This window comes from Aythya marila, assembly GCF_965140915.1.
Source record: "Aythya marila genome assembly, chromosome: 1".
Taxonomy (NCBI): domain Eukaryota; kingdom Metazoa; phylum Chordata; class Aves; order Anseriformes; family Anatidae; genus Aythya; species Aythya marila.
The window spans coordinates 155,059,934-155,081,282 of record NC_139042.1 but is presented as its reverse complement, the minus strand read 5'-3'; the positions used below and the strand labels follow the sequence as shown (position 1 = coordinate 155,081,282).

The 21,349-nt window shown below is 42.9% G+C and overlaps 1 protein-coding gene across 3 annotated transcripts in view; it reads right to left on the bottom strand.

The window, feature by feature from the left end:
* The window catches only part of TMTC2 (transmembrane O-mannosyltransferase targeting cadherins 2), a 261,535-nt gene extending 240,710 nt beyond the window's left edge, over nucleotides 1–20,825 (bottom strand). For 2 of the 3 annotated variants that reach the window (XM_082773154.1, XM_082773155.1), the window contains exon 1: nucleotides 20,684–20,825. In XM_082773154.1, coding sequence (XP_082629280.1) covers nucleotides 20,684–20,778 — 95 coding nt within the window. In that variant the 5' untranslated portion in view covers nucleotides 20,779–20,825. Of the gene's footprint in view, nucleotides 1–20,191; nucleotides 20,481–20,683 lie in introns of those variants that run through there. The other variant, XM_082773156.1, reaches the window with a different exon arrangement.
* Nucleotides 20,826–21,349: the final 524 nt, after the last annotated feature.

Below are 21,349 nucleotides of genomic sequence, written 5' to 3'. Positions count from 1 at the left end.
TTCAAAGCCCAAACTGGAGTTAACAGGCCAGAAAAGTCCTTTTCAAAAATGGGGAAAAGTGATTTCAACCCAATTCAATGCATTGCTATTTTCCTTCCTAATGCTTCTCAGACACAAAAAGGGAAAGAGATAAAAGACAGACTCCCCTTTCCAATACATAAATCCACACTTCTGAGTGCTTTAAAAGAAGGGAAAAGAACAGGCAAATTAAGTTTTTATCAGGAAGCCATGAGGCACACAAAGGAGCAAACGCCCAGGAAGGGCTTTGTTTCATTCTGCTTTGCAAACACTTTGATATGATAGCATTCATAAAACTTGTTTGCGTGCATTCATAACGCTAACTTTGCCTTACTCATTCCTACACCCCGCTGCCAGTTCAGGCAGCTGTAAGCAGGCTGCTGCCATGCCTACACTCTGATTCCAGATGCTCTCCGGAGGCTGGGAGGGCAATGTGGGTGCTGCAGGTCGCTGGGGGCACTGCCAGCAGGGACCTCGGGATGCTGCCTTCGCCTGCAGCTTGTCCAAGCAACGCTGCCATTGTCTGCACAAAGGGCAATGCTTCGAAACCAAACGCTTCCAAGAGGGGATTTTCTGGCTCCTGACGGAGGCTTTGAAGCCAAGCCCGCACCACCTGCATTGTAACAAAGCCACAATCTTGACACTTTGATAATGACAAAGAAAGAAAAAAAAAAAAAAACAGGGAGGAATATCCACTGTTAATCTCATGACATCATAAATCTGTGCACAAATGCATTTGTTAGCTTTATGTGCATGCTTCAGCAGTTATGCTGAATTAATATTCAATGTTGGCAGCTTAGAGGAGCTATGGGGGAGTGAAAGTTATTGTGGAGTTCAGCTTCTCAATGAGTGTCTGCAGGCTGAAATAATAAGCAATAACCTTTGTATTGTCTCTCCACATTTGTAGGCATTAAAGAAATCCATTATTTAACAGAGTGATATAGAAGTTCTAGAAGAAGTAAATGAGCAATCTATCCTGAAAAATTATTTTAAAAGGTTCAGCATTTGAACCTATCATGCGGAAAAGTATTTGAATACACCTAGCAGAGTTAAAATGAAAAGAGAAAGCAGACTGTGCTAATAAAAGTTAATCCAGATGAATTTAAAAGGTGAACATTTATTTCTTAATTTGTAGTAAAACAAGTAGTTTTAACAGACAAACAGATAGGTTTAAGGAGTACTGACAGGTGCCTGAGGGGTGTGTTCAAACTGGCTGTCAGTATTTGCAACCACCCAAAACAGCCTCTACCCTTCCCACCAGCAGCCACCTCACTCTGCAGCTGACACATTCAGCCACTTCCATATCAGTTTGCTGGAGCTGCTTTGTAGGAAAGGAAGTAAATCAACTACCAAGTACTGTTCCTAAGCATAGACAGTGCACAAATCCATTCTAAAATTAAAAATAATAATAATCAGGGAGAAAAAAAAAAAAAATCAAAGGAATGTTTACTCCACAGACAGTGAGACATCACTTAAAACCCAAGACGCTTGTTCCACCGATTCTGTCCAATGTTCCTGAATAACAGAGGGGCAGCTCTGCACTTTCAGCCCGCTGCTGACTAGCTCCCCATGGCACTCCTTGCAGAGCCAGCAGGCCCCAGTCAGAGCCAGTAGGATCTGGCCTACAAACCTGCTCCTTCTCCACTCCTCTCAGCACCGGCAGCCACAGGGCTCACGGCCTGCCATTACCCTGCCACCCGAGGGGCAGGGGGACAGGGGGTCACAGCCGGCACCGCTGGGACCAGCGGCAGGCAGAAGGAGCATGGATCATCCTCAGAAAGCAAATCCCCAGTGTTCGCTGACTCGAAATAGGGCAGCGGCACACACGTTTCACTGGCAATGATGTTCATTGCTCTTATCTCCATCAGCTCAGCAGGGGTCAGGGCCAGGTTTCCAGTGCCCCTGCAGCTTTGCTGAAGCCAGAGGAATCAAAGGAAATTCAGACAGCTGCTGCAGGATTATAGGAGCAAGGCAGGCAGGGGAGGAACAGCCAGAGGTCATGATCGAGGCTGTCATGCCCAGCCTTCAGCAACCGCTCTTGGGAAACCAGAGCGTCCCTGGGACTGCCAGGCAATGCTCCGGATCTGAAGGTGGCTCTGTCTTCTGGCAAGGGCAAGAGACTCACAGATTTGCCCTGCTAACAAAGGTGCACCGACAGGTATGCTGCAGCTCATCAGTAGCACATATGTAATATAACCTGTTACCTATTACTTTTCTATTTTACCCTCTCTTAGAGCTCAAGAACTTTGGGTAATATAGAAGAGAGGCTGTTACCGGTGTTCATCAGCATAAAATCCTGACGCTTGTCCTTACCAAAGTCATAAACCTGCAAGAGGCAGCAGGTTACATGAATTATAAGAAGCAACAAAACACAGATCAGATTCAGAGAACCGAGTAACAACATTTAATTAATCCAATCCATCAGTGAAGACACCCTTCTGCAAGATACCAAACAAGCTCAGAGCAGGTTCCTTCTCAGATCACAGAAGGTGTGATCTAAGGGTGAGGTAGGAAAGAACATGAGGATAGGGACAAAGTGAATAACAACAACAACAAAAAAACAGGTGAAAAATAGAACAAATTTAATATTGAAATGCAAGAAGATTAGTTGAGCTTGTGTCACTTTCACAGTTCATGGTCTATGATGATAGAAAAAGGCTTGTTTCCAACATTTCTTTCAAGTAGAGCTTTTTTCTTTTTTTTTTTACACATATATATAGAGAGAAAAAAAATAATTGTTTTCCAAATACTAGATGATTAGTACAGGGAAGGGAAAGAAAAAAAAAACAAACAGTGAAAAACAGAAGTAACTAAAAGAGAAAAGACTTAGTAAAATTCCACTTCAGAAACATTCATAAAATTATCTATGACAATACCCAGGTCTTTGTATAAAGGTGCATACTTTACTCAGATCAACGGATGAGCACAACTTCAAATATATCACTCTGAAGGCTCACAACACCACCTCAGGCAAATCCACAGATTAGCTTGTGGCACTGTTGATTCTATGATTTCATTGTTAAAAACAAAGTAAATACGTGTTAACCAACGCATTTCAGACCAGTGATTTAAAAAATACATAGCTGCCTTCAGAAAGTACTGAATCCCCTTTAGAAATTGATACAAAGAAGCAGCAAAATACAATTTTCCAACAGCATTCAGAAACATGAAGGGAAAATTATCAGAGAAAGACTCAGATTCGTTACCAAAAAAAGGAAAACAGTCATTATTAGATGCAATTAATTTTGATTGTAATAATCATTCTTTTAATTATGGTTGATGAAAAACATTACCTGTAATTTATTTTCCCCACGCCAATGTTCCAGATACAGATTTCCATTACTTCATGCTATAGGTATTGATGAGGTAATTGGAATTAAAACATGAGCAAAATCTTTAAGATTTTTATGTTCTTAAAAAAAATAAGATAGTCATACGTTTATATAAGCAATCCTACTAAGTCACATAAAAAACAGGCAGGGAGAGATAAAGTATGTTGGTTTGGTTTCCATAATAAGGGCCTGAACTACATACACCTTAGGACTAGGACAGCTTACACTTGTGCATTCTCTCAGGTAGTGGACACCCAACTCATCAAAGATCTGGCTGATACAATACTCAAGATAATACATTAGAAAGGATATAGCTCATATTTCTGAAACACCCAAACTGCAGATACACAGAAATGTCTAAATCCAAGTAACTCAGGTTAATAATGAGGCAAAAGTACAGTGATGGTAACACTCTGGGAATATATTTAGACATCAGAAACTCAAAAGAATGAACTGAATGTATGTCAGCCCTTAGCCTGTATGATTTGCTGCTGTTCTCCATCACAGTGGACAGATTGCCATTGTCCCTCATATTTGCAAGGACTCCAGAACTCCAACTAAATCCCCTTGGAAAGGAGAATATTATTATTATGGCTACATGGACTTCAGATGGTTAACTATACACCAAAGCAAATGATGAAATTGTGCTATAAAAAGCATTAGCTATCTTGAATAGTCACAATTTATTATGCTTTTTTTTTTGTTTTTTTTTTAGTTTCATGTATAACCATTCTTATTATATAATAGCAGTATTCAAAAAACAACAATTACCACTTGAATTGACTTCATCCTAGCACCTTGACTAATAGCTGTGGTGATCGCAGCACTGCCAAGTCACAACAACTTCTTTGTAGTTGTTGTTGGCTCATCTGTGTGAGCAGATTGTGCCCACACCACTATGCCCAAAGCCTGGATCTCAAACTTGATACACAGAACATTGATGTATTACAAGAATTGCTATATCAGCTAAAAGTGAACACTGGCTAAAGTATCCATTCCATCTAATAAAATGGTGTGTTAATAAAAGTTACCTTGAAAATCTCAGTGTATTTTCCTCCTGCTTTAAAACCAGAGAGGTAGATATATGAACCACCAGTGTGAGGGGAAAAAAAAATGACCACTGCTCTATTTTTCACAATAAATTGACAGAATTCTAACTACATCATGCATTTCTACCAAGCTTGTGCCAGCATCAAAAGTCAGACAATATGCAGGCAAATGCGGGAAATCTTTTAAAGGTTCATTCGACATTCTCAAGAGCATCTCCTAAACATTTCAGTAAAACTCCACACTGAACTTGTCTCAGAATACGCTAGTTGTGGTTATGTTTCCATTTTCAGTCCACAAGTCTTAGAGGCCTGGGCTCTAATGTGTTTTTACAAATCATTTATTCTTTAATGTGAAAATCGATTTTTTGCCTTTGTCCTTAAAGGTGTAGATGTTATAGGAAAGAAGACAAAGCCCAAAAGAAAAGGCAAGGTCTATTTACCTGGTAGTGCAGATGCACATTTCCCTTCCATAACAAGAGCCTAAGCAAACACAGGGAAAAGAGTACTTGTTTAATTCATAACATTTAATCTAATAATGGGATTATAAATGAATGCCACATGCTGTGCAATTCTGTTTGAAATTCACAGTCAGTTCTCATGCTGATAGGGATTTGAAAACTTCTTTAAACATTCAAAGTACAAACACAGTGCCACTTTCCAAGAGTTTCTATAGCTTTGTATCATCAAGTATTTCTTCACATACATACCCCTAAAAATAGCATCATCTCTGCTGATAGTTCAGTCTGGCCTTCCATTCAAACTGCTATTGCCAAGACTAGGTTAAAAACTAGCGCTTCATTAGCCACACAGAGGCCTTGGCAAGAACCAGCCAAAACCAACAGTGCTTTGCATCACTGCCGTCTGTCCCAAACTAGGACTTAGTGTAAGGAATAGCCAAACAAGGCAGCCACAAACCCTAGCTTCTGCAGCAATCTAATTTTTGCACAGTAACACTTGGGCCTCTGTCTTCAGCCACATTGTTTTATCCATTTTCCTTTCCCAAGCAATTTATCTTTTTTAGTCTACATTGTGTCTTTCTCCTTGAAAGGGCCAAACTCCATTAACTAAGCCATTGCTCATTTTTCCTACTTTGGTTCCAGCGTCTGTTTTCTGTATATGTCTTATTAGCTTTCCATTGTAGGAAACATGAGAGGAGAAAACCACCCAGGGAGACGGAGAAAGAGAACAGGTTAGAAGAGCAAGCTGAAAACTCGTGAAAGGCAAAAAAAGTGAAATCCAAGGAGACCTCTCTGGACAGACTTCACTGGTATGGTCTGATCAGATTATCACCACCAACTGCTCATCACCACCTACACCACAAGCAGCTACCCCTTTTCAAGCCATTAGTCATGCTAATGACGTGATCGATCTCAGATTTGTTTCGGCAAAGCAAGCATCTTTGGTTTAAGCAGTTTGACCCAGCCTGGCTTGCTACAGCAGAAACGGTTGAGACTGCCAAAATCCAGGACTAATGTCTCTTTCAGCAAATGCAGCAGCAGCATTAACACACTGAGGGCAATTTTCCTCTCAGTTTGTGTACTGGCTTTAGATCCTCTGTATCCAACGCACCTAAACACTACCAAGGCTGTAACTCGTTTCTCCCTTCTCCATTAGATCTTCTGCGTTGCTTCTCCTTTTTCCAGACCTTTCCTCACTTTAACTTGTAGATGGCTCTTGTACCTGCAAATACAACATAAAGATTAACATGAAGGAATACTATGCATATGCTGTCTCTTTCCTATGCATTGCTCTTCTCATCCACTTCAGTCTGAAGCTTTCGGGAGGATAAAAACTTTACTCGAGTGCTCCTGAAGCACCCTAATGCATCACTCCCTACACAGTGGGATAAAAACTGGCAGAGTAGCTGGGCCCAAAGATGCTCTGGTGAATGGAGTTAAATCCAGTAGGATTTATCGGTATGAAACTTATCAGTATGAAACAAAAATAAAAAACAAAGCTTAAGAACCCCAAACACTCAATGAGAAGTGAGAAAGCATTTGCCCCAGACGCCTGTGCACACAACATCTGAAGAGCTCTGTCCCAGTGTTGCACCTCCCACCGCCTCGCCACTTCACCTGTTATATACTTGCCCACTACAACTCCCTATTCCCCAACAGCAACTAGACAGCGTAATCAGCAGGATAATGTAGCAGGTGTGTTCACCTCTATTCTCCAGAAATATAGGGAATATTAGCCTCCAACCTGGAGGAAGAACAAGGTTCTGCATCCACCTGTAAGGAGAGTTAGCAAGGACAAAGGAAAGGTTACAGCCTGAATCTAACCTCCCCACTGGGGGGATGTTCCTCCTGGCACTAGCATTTAATGCCATGCTCAAAGAAAAAAAATATCATCAACAGCATGCCGAAATGAAGCCATTTAAAAGAATGAATAGCAGCTATTATTTTCTTAAGACCTCAGTGTTTCTGTCTTTATGCAAGTTCATCTTGCAATAGACCTAGCTTTATTTAAATGAGAATTAGGCTGCAGCTTTTTAGTATACTCTAGGTAAAACGGGTGAACACACACAAAGGGCACCTGATAACATTATTTGCACATGCACCATTGTGTAACTGTTTCCATAGGCACAAAGGACTGTCAGGCTGCTGTAAGACTTCATGCTAACTGCTTGGTTGTGTATGTGTTATGAAATGTAAATTAGGACTCCCTCAAAAACCTGGAAAATTGTACTTATCTAAATCTCAGAGGATTAAGGAGGCAGTCGTTCAAATAGTATTTGTCGCCAAGAAACATGAAACTAGGCTCTGCAAAGATACTTTCCACAAAGAGAGAGATAGAGATCTGTTAATGTATGTGACAGTTGTTCTGCTGTACAAGCAGCTCCAAATCAAATTTGCAAAACAGTGAAACATCTGGAGAGGAGAGCCTCAGATGGTGAGAGCCGTCAACATTACGATAATGCACAGAGTGTTTCTTTACCAGGCACGATATGAAATTAAGTAGTTAATATACATGACAACTACAAAAACTGACATAATTATCAAACATTTCACAACTTCTATGACTGAGTATGAGGCTGAGGGTGAGGGGCTGCCCTGTGCCTTCTGTCTTGCCTCTTTCCCCTTCCAAAAGAAAGCTGCACCCACTACACCAAGTAGTTCTGAATAACAAAGCATAATAATGATACTAATTCCTTACGTGCATTTGTGCCAAAAAATATAAAATAAAAATATATTACAAGAACAAGCACAGCCCATAAACATTTTCATTGCTTCATTATTTAGGACCAACCAAGCATTTTATGAATTGTAGTTATTTATGATGTTTTATATACTCAGTGTTTGTTTATGCCCAAAAGGTTCACCGACTTCCTCACTGCAGCTCTCCATCACCCAACAGCAAGGCAGGTCAGACTTCAAATTGCATCACAAGGGTCTTATTCCTGTATCCTTGCGGGCCCTCTATCCTGCAAACACTTAGCCATGTGTTTAACTTTATGCATACAAGTAGTCTCACTGAACTCATTCATGAAATTCTAGCCTTATTTAAATTGCCATGAGTTTTACCATCGACTCCAGTTGGACCAAGATTTCATCTAATGGGAGTATTTACATCTGAAAAGCTGAACACATGTCCAAGCGTTTGTAAAGAAAGACGTCTTCACCACAAACCTGAGGCCTGTGCTGCTGTCTTATCTCTTACTGACACGTAGGACATACAAAATAATTTGCTTTTATCTTGACCTTATCTAAATTAGGATGCAATAAACAGATCGTCACTAAAGCAGATTATTAAGTCATTTTTCTTCCTTCTTGGATATTATTAAGCAGGCCATTCATCCTTTCCAATCTGCTAATGTTTTCCATTCCAATAAGCACGAAATAGTGCATAATCATCTAGGCACAAAGACTGATTTTGCTTAGCTGGATACTTGCTCATTTGTACTTAGAAAAGGAATAAATTTCAGGCAGGTACAAGAGACAGAAAAACAGATTAGTTAGCTGCAGTTTTCTTTCTTTAATTACAACAGCAGCAACATTCAACCAGTCTAAATTGAATTCAATTAAATCAACGTTTAGCCAGTTCCTGATGCAACAGCTGAAATATAATCTCTGCATTTGCTTCCTCATTTAGTTTTATTTAGAACAAATAGTGAAAGGCAACCCATGTACCTAACTTGTAACCCTCAGCAGAAAAAAAATAAAACTGCAAAGTCAACACAGATCTTTTGCTGCAGAAAGTAAAACAGCAGAAGGTACTGTTGCACACGAGTTCCTGCTGAAAGTCAGAACAATGACTAAAGAAACCAAGACTCTGACTAGAAAAAACAACATGCTTTTTTCTGATTACCATACTGCTTACTATATTTATGAGTTTAGAAATTCCTGAGGGCATAATTTGATACTAATTTAATCACTCTGTTGGAAGATTCACTGATTGCAGTCCATCCCGTCACTCCCTCCATGACCTGCGCTGTTGGCGCAGACATAAGATAGCACTGCAAGTAATACTAAGATGAAAAATGTCCGTTATTGTATGTGCAATTAAATATGCATATTAAATGCAATTGTCCTGCTACGCACAGGGTTCTTTTGCATTTTACAAAACAAAATATGGCATGATGAGCAGTCTTCCTTGAGCAGCTTATTCTACAAGTGTGTGATCACTTACCCTTGGCGAAGGACTAACTGGCATGATTTCAGGCTCATGCTATGAATTATCACAGTATCTGCTCTTCCTTAGCAGGACAGCATTCTGCTATCTCACGCATTTTATATAGGATTCCATGAAAAATAAGGATGGAAAACAAATACTCTTCACTCACTAGTATCTTCCCAGCCACATAATACAGCATATAAAATATAATATTGTGCTTTTTTTTTTTTTTTATCCTCTACACACATGCTTCCCCGCAACTTCTTATCTTAAAGGAGGTATGCAAAATAAAGCGTTCTCAGGGCTGCTGTTCAAGCGAAAACACTCAGCCATCACTCCCACTGTGCTACACAATGAACAGATGTCCCTACAGCCTTGCCCACGCTAAGGCGATCAAGTGCAACTTACACTTTTAAGCAGTATTGTTTAAATTACACTAGGCCAGAAAAAAGCAGAGCTTCTCAAAAACTGATTTTAATCCCACCCATCACTGAAAATTCTCATCCAAATCACTTAGATTTTTCTTACATATTTACGGAAAGAATGAGACATAGTCTTTAATAACAGTGTTCATGACAGAATCCCATAAGCTTTTCCATACTTACATTTACTTGTGTATCAGCATTTTTTTTTTGTATGCTTTAGAATCACTTATTCAGAAAAAGGTACTGTATCATGTTGGGATTCAGCAATAAGAAACTGACATTTAAACCTTTAGCTGCAAAACGAGCTCATACACTTTTTCACACCATTAACAACTAGCACAGTGCGAACATAAACCGAAACTCCTCACCTATAAGAAGCTACTGTACAAAATCCACAAATTTCAGACTGCAAGATGTTCAGAACAAGCCAAGCAGAGAGTCAGGTAGGTAGACGTAAATATCATGCATGCACAACGTGATTTTTGGAAACTGTGCCTAACAGGGTGGTACCTCGCTCCAAGCTACTGCGTCAAAGCCTTTCAACATACGTGTGTTGTGCACATCACCATGGCACGTGCAGACCTGTCTGTACTATCCAATTTTTCTGTTTAGACAAAGCTCCTTTTCCAGCACTAACCCCAAGGAGCACAGAGACCTACAGAATATGAAGAGCACCAAACCTCCTGTTTCTCCTGCAAAAACAGTTGATTCCCAAACACATCAAGTCAACAGCTCTGAAATACAGTATGTTGAGCACACATCTTAGCATCAGATGGACAAAACACCACTTCAATTCCTATACAGTTGGTATTTTTATCACTTTTCAAGAGTAAAACATCAAATATTAACACTTCTTAGCATTACACACTAGTGGATTAAGTATGTAGCACAAAAGCTGGTGAAAGCAAATACTTCTTAAACCTTATTTTCTTTGTGGGATCTTTTTCCCACCTCACCAGTTTCCAAAACCCTAGATGAGGTGGCCTTTAACTATTTTCAGAAGAGATTGCATACAATGGTTGAAATTGAAACATTAAGAAGAAAAATTAAAGGAAGAGCTGACTGTCCCCTACAGGAGAAGAATTACCTACAGAATCTCTCACAGGTTTATTATGCCTCAGCAAATCAATTTTGTTTGGTTATAAACATTTACTTTTTTCTTAATATCCTTACATTATTTTCTTTGTCAAGTGCTAAAAGCAGGCTTTAAATTCCAGAGGACAAACTAGCTTCCTGCTGCATGGATGTGTAATCCTTCCTTCTTGTTTTAACCCTGTATCAGCCAGCCATAAAGCTCCAAGCACCTAGGTCCATCATAAATCAGGATAATTCAGGATTCTGTTTTGAATACATACAAACCTACTCATTCAACATGAATCAAAACAGTTAGAGAGATGCTTTTTACAAAACAAGTAGGTAAAATCCCACAGCACTATGGCCAATATGTTGTGGACAAGCAGCAACTTTATGGAAAAAGGAACACATATACAGGGACTTCCATTAAGCTTCCTTCCTTTAAGGCCAAACCATCCTTTTAAAACACCCAGATGCCCTTATCATGCTGAACCAACCAATGCAACATACATATTAAAGATGCAATTTCAGCTGCCAAGAGCTTGCAATCATGTTACAAGTAGAAACGGTGAAAAGGGAAACGGAAGCAGCATGAGATGCAATGGCTTGCACAGTAGCTCGGGGCTCATCCAGACACACAACCCCAGGCCTAGTGGGGTGGGTATGGCTTTCATCTCAGGTTGCCCCTGCCAGCAATTCTCCATACGCCCCATAACCACACTCAGGGTGCCGCAAGTGTTAACTCAGGCTCACACAGACCTGGTGTGGAGCTGATTCCTGCAATCGCTGCAAAGACCAAGAGGAGCATGAAGATAGCTGGCAGCAAAAGGCAGCCTGCATGGTGCTCTGAAGGGATCCAGCTTGGAGTTTGCTTTTTTAACGGGAGGTAAGCAATACAAGCAGCTATCTACTTTCTGGCCTTTCCCCATAGTGAAGTCTGTCTTCTTAAAAAAGATAAAAAGGACCACGTCAACAATTCTCCAGGATGCATGGTGTTTATTAAAGAGAAATACTACGATTTTTAACAATTCAAGCAATTTACATATAGGAGATGAGTAATGTACTGTGAAATGAAGTAGAACATACAGCTCTATCTTCTCACACACGATACAAAATTTATTCAAGTATACTGGTGTTAAAAGGAAGCTATAAAGAACTGCTTGTGTTACCAAAAAAAGTTGCTACACACAAAAACACAATGTTATTTGATTAAAAATTTTCATCGTTCTCTTAGTACTTTTTCTTTCTGCAAGGTTTTTTTTTTATATAGCTATGCAGCATTTAAATTATTTTTTGGCACTGAAATCCTAATTCAGATCAAAGGATTTTTAAAAAGCCTTAGTTTTCTTCTGCTTTAATTATAAAAATGTAAAGAGATCAGAAGTTTAATTACAAATAATTAATTAAAGAAAGAAACCTTTCTTCTGCAACTAGCATTAATTTTGCAAAACCGATCCTCCTTCCCTCCAAGGGGAAAAAAAAAGCTTTAAAATTTTCCTCAAGTACAACGGAAATTGTTTGGGGAAAACAAAGAACATGCACCGAAGCTCCACGGAATTTATTACAAGGAAATTCTTGTTACAATTCACAGCTTTTCAGCAAGGAAATACACAAATAGATGTACACCATTCCCAGACGTATTTGCTCAGGAACCGTAACGTGTTTCTTCCTTTTTGGCATGGGATTTGCTGGGGGAAGATATGGAAGATCAAAAAGAAGGAGGGGCAGAATGAGAACATCCTTGCTAGAGACCCACAAACCAAACTTCCAAACAAAGCTTCACATCCAATATCCAGGAGCTGCCCAGGATGATTCACTGGTGCAATTCCGGCATCAAGATGGACAGCCTGGTCAATAAATAGTCTTCATCCAAGAAAACAAATATCTTCTTATTTTAGTGGTATCTAGAGGACTGATGAATAACTCACAAAATGATGCAGTATCTTAAGAAGCCTTATTTCTGAGCCTAATTTCTTCTTCACCTTGTCATTAAAATAATTAAAACAATCAACACCACAAACGCACTAAGCATTCAAATCAAATAAGTACAGTATCGAGCACAAGCAAAGGCATGATTGCACCTTCACCTCCACATAACTGACAGAAATGAGAGGATATGACAAGGCATAGTATTCTCTCAAGTGTTTTTTATTTGAAAATAAAGGTTTTTTTGTTGGTGGTGGTGGTTTTTAAAAGAGTATTAAGCATGAAAAAGACTATATAGCAGAGGGTTGATAACAGAACAACAAATGTATTCTTGCACTCACAGCATCCCACTGAAGCCAGTACAGGCTCCTTCCACTTCAGTAAGAGAAATACACGGTGTTATTTGGGATTAGGAAAGCTATTCCAGTGTCCAGAAAGGTGACTGCGAGCATCTCATCTGGATTTATGCCTGGATCTAATTGCCTTCTCAAAGCAGCAGAGTAAAAGGCCACGCAAAAAAAAAAAAAAAAAAAAAGAGCCATACAAATATAACCGAGTAACAGGGGATGCCACAGACCAGTCCAGTTGCCTACCACAGTAATGGTCTGTACCCCTATGTGGAAAGTCCTCCTTCAGTCACCTCTCACCCCGGGGCTTCCTGGGCTGTCTGGGCTAGGAGCAGTGCTGAGGCCAACGCGCTTCACTGCTAAAGAGGGGGAAACGCTCACAGCACATAGTGACCCCACAAACAAATTCAGGAGCTGCTGTGGCAGACTCCAAAGGGAAGTTCGTCCAGCTCCCTGCTGGAAGGCAGATGCCAGAATTGACTCCGTCTCAAGTTTTAGGTATAAAACAAAAGTCTGCTGTTCTATTTACTGTTCTGACTGCATGCACTCCTACACACTCTTTTAGAGACTACACTGATTTTGTAACAGGTTTTGCAGCACGTATATGGGCCATTTGTATAAACCACTGGAAAAAAAAAAATATGAAAAAATAGCTTATGCTGAAAGCACAGTGTTTCCAATAAAACAAACAGCAATTAAAGAGATGAGATGAAGGAAAGAAGGGATGTGAAGACAGTAAACGTCTTACCCCCAGCTGAAACCTCCCACTATTCCTGAAAAATCTCCTCCTAAAGCCAACATAAAACAAAAGCCAACATAATTCCCAGTGTCCTAGCACCATGGTTCCACATCAGCGGGCAGCTCAGCACCACCGCACAGCTCTCTCTCCTCCTCTCACTCCCCCTCCTCAGCAGAGGAGGGGGAGAAAAATATAATGAAAAAGGGCTCAAGGGTTGAGATAAGGACAGAGAGATCATTCACCCATTACCATCATGGGCAAAACAGACTCAGTGCAGGGAGATTAATGTAATTTATTGCCTGTTACTAACAGATTAGAAACTGAACACACCTTCCCCTCTCCCCTTCTCCCAGGCAGCGCAGGGGAACAGGGAATGAGGGCTGTGGTCAGTCCCTAACACTTTATAATCTACCACTCCTCCATCTTCATGCTCTTCCCCTGCTCCAACATAGGGCCCGTCCCACAGGATGCCATCCTTCCCAAACTGATCCTACGTGGGCTGCCCACATGCAGCAGCTCTTGAAGAACCACTCCCATATGGGTCTGTACCAGGGGGTCTATCCATCAGCAGCAAACTGCTCCAGCACAGGTCCCCCACGGGCAGCAGCTCCCCCCAGACCCTCTGCTCCTGTGTGGGCTCCTCTCCACAGGCTGCAGCTCCAGCCCGGGAGCTGCTCCTGCGGGGGCTCTCCATGGGCCACAGCCTCCTCCAGGCCACATCCACCTGCTCCACCAGGGGCTCCTCCATGGGCTGCAGCGTGGAGATCTGCTCCATGTGGTACACACAGGCTGCAGGGGGACAGTCTGCTCCACCAGGGGCCTCTCTGCAGGCTACACGGGAACTTCTGCTGTGTGCCTGGAGCACTTCCTGTCCTCCTTCTGCACTGACCTCAGTGTCTGCAAGGCTGCTTCTCACCCACCTCTCCATGCTGTTGTTGCACAGCTGGTGGTGGTTGTTTTTTTTTTGTTTTTTTTCCCCATTCTTAAATCCATTCTCACAGAGCCACAACCAATGTCACTCACTGGCTCAGTTCTAGTTAGTGGCATGTCCCTCAAAGTGAAATAGAGTTTAACATGCTACTTGATCCTCAACTGCCATTCCTGCAATCCATCAGGTTTCTTTGTTTTGCAAGAAGCTGACAAATATGAGTGCTGTGCCATCAGGAGAGGGCAGAGCCTAAGTACCCACCATTACCTTTGTAGATGACCATTACGATCCATTCACAAGTCTGCAAGGTGTTTTGACTGCACTGATGGAACAAACTGAGCAGTAGAGTCAACCTGTTAATATCCCAGGTGTTTCCAAAAAAACGCCCTTTGTCTCTTCAAGTTTCATTCAGCAATAGGCTAGGCTTTACAGAAAAATAGTTCAGTGTAGAGTTCTTCAGAGCATGAAACTGGGAACATAATTATAGGATTTGCACCTTCTGCTGCTTACTTGGGAGGGACCATCCATGCAAGCCATAAACATACATATCCCATGTCTAGAGGACTATCCTGAGGCTATAGATACATGACTTAGGAGCCTGATCTAGAACTGAAACAAAATGCCATGGTTATCCTGACTTAACTAGCCTGCCCATGAGCTCCCATTTTAAAGGAAGGTAAGAAAGGTTTATATGAATCAGTCACCCCAGGCGAAAAAGCATGGGAGGTTCAACATTTGCAAAGCCTCAAAGGCCAACAATAGACTTCTGCAACCAAGAGAAATTAAAAATAAATAAATAAAATTGGGGGTCAAAGCACCCAAAAACAAAACTTCTGGCAGAAGGTACAGATTACAGTAAAATAAATCCACCTTTCAATCAACCATTTCTGACAAAAAAATTAGGGATGGTGAACAGTTTAAAAATTATTATATATAAAAAAAAGACAGTTGATCCAAGTGATATATCAAGCCTTTAAAATAATTCAAAAACAAAACCTATTAAAATCTAACCATAAGAATTGGCCCAAGAAACAGATTCGGTTTCACATAAGTAACAATGAGAATAAGCATCTTTCTCTTAAAATTTAGTCTGTTTTTCCAATTTGGAGCAACTTTCACCACAGGTTGCCAACAGGCTCACATCTACAGCTTAAACATCAAATATTTCAGCTAAAGAAAGAAATTCCATAAACAAACAGCAAAGCCTGCTTCAGACAACTTCACAGAAAAAAAAATAATCTTAGCAGCCAACAAGGAAAAGGCAAACTTCCAGATGAGGAAGGCAAAGGAGCTCTAATTCAGCGTTCTTGCAGCTATCAGATGGTTAACAAATTGAGATGAGAGACTTCTGTGCCTTTTGAGCAACTTTCACTCTGGCAAACTTAAAGGATTCAGAAGTGCAGCTGGAATACATATGGGAAATGCAGGAGAAAGTGGATCATTTGAATTTGTAACTCCATTGTGCGCTGGAAGAACTTCCTGCAGATGAGATGCATCCCGCCAGTGACGCAGGGAGACTCTCCATCTGCTAACGGTAATGAATTTATTCTCTAAACCACCTACCAAAAGTGACACAGTTTATGTTAGTGATATATATGCAACAGAAATCTTAAAATAAAGCCTGCAAGGACAATTTCTTTTTTGCTTCCAAAAATCCCTATACTAGAGCATCTCCACTGGAGGAAAAAAAAATTATTTTGATGAAACAGATTTCACATTCTGATTAAGGTGTTTCATTCAACACAAATTTTTTATGCATAAATGTTTTTTAAAGTTAAAGCCAAATATACTTTTAGATGATGTTTAGCGTTTAAAATAGAACAGGTATCACAGTAATAGAACATTATCATGCCAGCTTCATCCCATTAGACAGTCAATTACTGGTTTGCTTGGTTGGTCCTCAACTACAATAGCTGAAAACCATGTTGCTTCAGTTACTCAGGCATCTTTGCTGCATTATGTTTTGCTTTATCAGCACATACAAGGCCATGTTTCATATGCAAATTATCTTAAGGGTCACTTTAAATTAGCACATTTAAGAGAGTAAAGGAGGGACAATGGGAAAATGCTGCAGAGAAATTGTGAATGTCTTCTTCCCATTTTTACTGACCACCAGCCTCACTATTGAAACTGAAGAGACTGCAGTCACCTGAGAACTGGATCTATTGCAAGCTGCTGGAGATAACACACTTGGTGCTGAGAAATGGAGAGGAGATGACAAAAAGGAGCCACAAAAATCACAAATGTAAATTAATAATCAAATATACACATACAACGTGGAAACAGATGGCAAGTAATTTTCCCCAGTGTACTTACACTTGTACTTCTAGAGCCTGTATTTGGGTCACTTGCTAGATTAATTCTCATGTGTCAGACCCAACAGAGGTACTGTGCAATGGGCACAGCCTCAGCCTATTTTTAAATTATGCTCGTTTGACGCTACACTGTGAAGGCATTCATTAGAATTTCTTCAATGCAGCTTGTAATACTGCCCCGCAACTTTGAAACCAGGCTGCCTGATGTCATTTCTACCATCAGCAAGACTGCCCCGTTCAGGCCTACTGAACACAGCACAAGCTACAGAAATCTGGTCAGTGCTACCACATCTCATGGAGGCATCCAACACAGAGGCAGACAAGCCTGACAAAACTGGTGCTCTGGAAAATATATACAGCAGGCCACAGAGAAAATACACCACTGGAGGTTATAGATTCTTCCTAACACCCTCCTTAAACTATGCCTTTCTTCTCATGTTTAGGAGTACAAAGGAATACCTCAACGGATGAGTTGCTTTTGACGTGTGCGCTGTAGCAGCAGCATATGACCCCAGGATACTTGGAGCACTAAATCTTCCACACCTCAGCTACAAACTGACAGGGACCTGTCTTACTTAGCACAGGTCACGCGAAGGACCACGGTCTCAACGCGAGGCACCCGCAGGTCAAACTGTCTGCTTTAGGGTGGGCTTACATGGCAAAGGAAAATAATGATACCAGGGTGTCAGACTAATTGCAGCCACAAGTTTCCCTCCTGTAATACTGGTAGACATTAGCATGAAACAAGGACTGTATGTGCAGTGACTAGAGATTAGCCCCCCCTTAATCTGGCAGGAATCTGGATTTAACTCAGCGCAACAATGAAGATCTTCAACACTTCCGTAGAAATCAAAACTGCATTTCTCGCTACCCCTCCTTATTGTTTCCAAAATGATTTTGCTCAGCAATAAATAAAGCTTTATTAGCATGCCATGTGAGCTCACTGTGGCATTAGTCGAACATCAAAATATTTCCACCCCCTCTTCCCATATTCATCTCTTCTAAAACAAATATGCAAAAAGAGAATGGGAAATATATTAGTTCCTAAATTAACAAGGAGGTTGGTGGAAGAGGATTCTCTCCCCCCAGTAATCTACACACATAACTAGGAAATATCACAGCTGTCTGCGAAAATTGCAGCAGCAGAGAACAGGGTGACAAAAGCTTGTTTTCTAGGTTCACAGAGGAAAAAAAAAAAAGGCATTGTTTCTTCTTTATCCTAGCTCTCAGATTTAGAAGCTGTCACTTTAATTCAAAATAATCAATTGACATATTGATTATAAAGATCATGTTTACACTGATTACACTCATGCCACATATCTCTCCAGCTGAGTTAGGTAGACTCATGATGAAAAGTGAGAATGTGTACTTTTTTTTTTTTTAAACTCAACTTCCTCAGAGCTTAAATTCAATTTTAGCTTAATTGGGTGAAGGGTAGGAAATAAAATATTGAATCCTTTGATATAAAGTCATAAACCCCAGACTACAAGCAAGCTTGTTATATCACTGTCCGTACAGTCTTTGGTTTGGTGCTGTGCAGCCGCTAAAATATTAAGTTTTACCATTGGGAAATTGATTTTGTTATAAGAAGTTTTTACGATGCCACTTAATCTTAACCAACCTACATTAAAAAAATATACAGAATGCAATTACAGAAACCCTTTATATAGTAAGCTTGATCACTATATTAAAAAAAAAAAAAAAAAAAAAAAAAAGAACAGCCTGATGTAATTTCAATATAATGGCAATGGAAGCAGAAAAAGCTGTAGCAATATGCTGCCCTCCTGAAACAAAGATTGCAGGTTCCTAGCTTAAATGCACAATCTTGATTCACTTAAAGTTAGTAGCATGATCCATCTCCCACATGGAGGGCTGTGTCCTGCAGCTCCAGCATCGACCTCCTTTTCTAGCGTTATGTTTCAAGTAGGCTCCTGCAGGGCAGCGAGATTCTGTGATTACAGTTAAAAGAATACTTTAGGTCTGAGAGCCTTGCCTCTTTGAATAGATAACCATTTCTAGTTCAACAATTACCAGCATGCAACAGCCATTTCTGCCTTTCCCCTTCCAGGGCTGCAGTTGAAAGGCATCCTAATTAGATGACCCCGCATACAGAATTGCCATTAATTGGCTTTTAGAGCACTCTAGTGAATACCTAAATCTTAGTTACAATGAGAAGTACTTTCTTTAGTTAGAAGGTAAACATACCAACACTGCCGTGTTTTGGAACACCTCTTAAATAGCGTGGGATTAATATTAGGAAGACAGCGCATTATTACCTTTTCCACCCGTTCCTTGATGACACTCATGCATCCCCACTTCCCAACCGTGTTAAAGCACACTCAGGCAAGATCAAGAGTAACCCTGACCTCCACATCAATAACATCAGGTAGTATTTCAAACTGCCTTCCATCCCCAGCCAATCTGAACTGGCCTGCAGGACAGGCTTGTAAGCACGTCCTTAAACAACCCAGTTTTGCCTAAATATTGCAACATATGCCACTTGGGTTTATGTAAATATTCCACAACTCCTGCAGCTCTTAACTAAAACAAGCGGGTCTGAAACAGTGTCAGTGTGTCAAAATATTCACTGCTTTCTATTGATCCAACTCAGACCTCGCCTGTCAGAGTAACAGTTGATTTTTTTTTCTTTTACCATTCACGAATGAAGTTTTAAGTTGCAGGTTAAGTTTAAGGCGGATTTAAACAATAAAAACCCTCATCCGTAACTGGAAGGCTCACACGAGCCTACAACACTTCGCTTCACGGGACTTCAGGTTCATACCAGCGACCTGCAGGACCAAAACCAGAGGTGCCAGGACCTGCAGGGGACATGGTGCCCAGCACCCACCCGAGCACGGGGGGCTTTGTGGCCACAGCCCTAGTGCAGGATGATGCTAGAACAGAGCGAGGCCCTAGCGCAGCAGGTGCAGCACCCCACACCACGGCGGGACAGGATGGGGAGACCCCCGAGGTGGCAACCCGCGGGCTGCAGGCAGGTGCTTGGGATTTTTCATTTTGCCTCGGACCGAGGCAGAAGCCCAGCCAAGGATGCAGCTGACCCCTTCCCACCCTCGGGGACAGCTCGGGCCCCGAGCAGCACCACCCGCCGACCGGGGGCTGCGGGACCCGGCGCGGAGCTGTCAGAGCAGCCCCGTGCTGGCCTCTGGGGGGGTTCAGGCCGGCGGCGGGCGAAGCGCCCCAGCACGGTCAGTAACTTCACCCACCCGCGCCGCTCTCCCCGGTACGTGTTAATTACGCACCCGTTTTAATCGCGCCCGGATTAAGCCGCGAAGCGGGGTTTCCCCCGGGAGCTACCGGCCGGGGTGGGGGGCACAGACACCCGCCCGACGGCGGCGGCTCCCGGGGGGCTGGGGGCAGGTGGGCAGCCCCCTCCTTCCCTCCATCCCTCCCCCGTGTCCCCTACCTGTCGTCGTAGCAGAAGTCTGCGCCCAGCGTGTTGAGGTACAGGGCGAGCCCCAGGGCGCCGCTCACCAACTCCGCGACCATCTCTCCGCCCGCCGCCGCCGCCGCCGCGCTCGCACCGGGGCAGCCCCCCCGGCACCGACCCCGCCGCCGCCGCCGCCCCCCGGCTCCGCGCTCCAACGGCGGCCGCAGCCCGGCGGCGTCCCCCCGCCGCTCCCTACCCCATGGCAGCGGGCACAGCCCAGCACCAGGGCGCGGCGGCAGCCGCCCCCCCTCAGCACGGCCCCGGCCCGCGCCCCCTCGCAGCCGAGCCGGGCGCCGCCGCCGAGGCTCTGGGAGCGCCCGCGTGGGGCGCCCCGGGCTCCCAGCGCGCCTGCGTGCGGGGCCGCCCCCCGGCCGCCCCCCGCCCCGCCCCGGCCCGCCCCGCCCCGCCGGGGGCTGCCCGCTGCCGCCGCAGCGCTCCCGAACGGGTGTTGGGGCCGCTCCTCCGTACCCCGGCCCCGCTTCCCCACTCTCTCCGCGTCTTCTTCTTAGCCTTTGTCTTTTTCTTCTCCTTTTCCTTGGCGCTGTTCTCCTTGCTTTTCCCATTGCTCTTTTCCTCTTGTGTTGTTTTTTTCTTTTTTATTTCATTTTTTTCCTCTTTTTTTTTTTTTTTTTTTTTTTTTTTTTTGCCCCTTTTCTTCCTTTTTACTCCTCCCCCCAAGCCCACATCGTTAGCAGGAAAGCCAGGACCCACATCGCGGGATGCCGTGGCAGAGCAGGGGGCTCCGCACTCCCGCTTGCCCCGAGCCTCCCGCTCTCCCGCCGTGATGGTGACAGGACGTCCACCCGCGGGGGTTCCCGCTGGGCAAACCGAAAGCAAAGCACCGAAACTTGGCAGGGAAGCGAGCGCAGCCCGAGGCGAGCGGCGCCGCAAGCCGGGCTCCCCGCAAGCAGGCGGGCGGCGGGGCCGTGCCTGCGCCCCGGGCACGGAGGGCGCAGCCTGAGGGGGGTCGGGAAAGGGCCCGTGTGGGGACCCGGCTGCGGGAATAACGCCCTGAAACCGTTCTCGGTAATTCGGGGGGTGCGCAGGCACGAAGTTACGGAAGGGGTTCGGGTCCGTCAAGCTGCTTGTTTCCTTTTTTCGAGAGTTTTTTAAGTCTCGCCTCCGCTTTGTGCC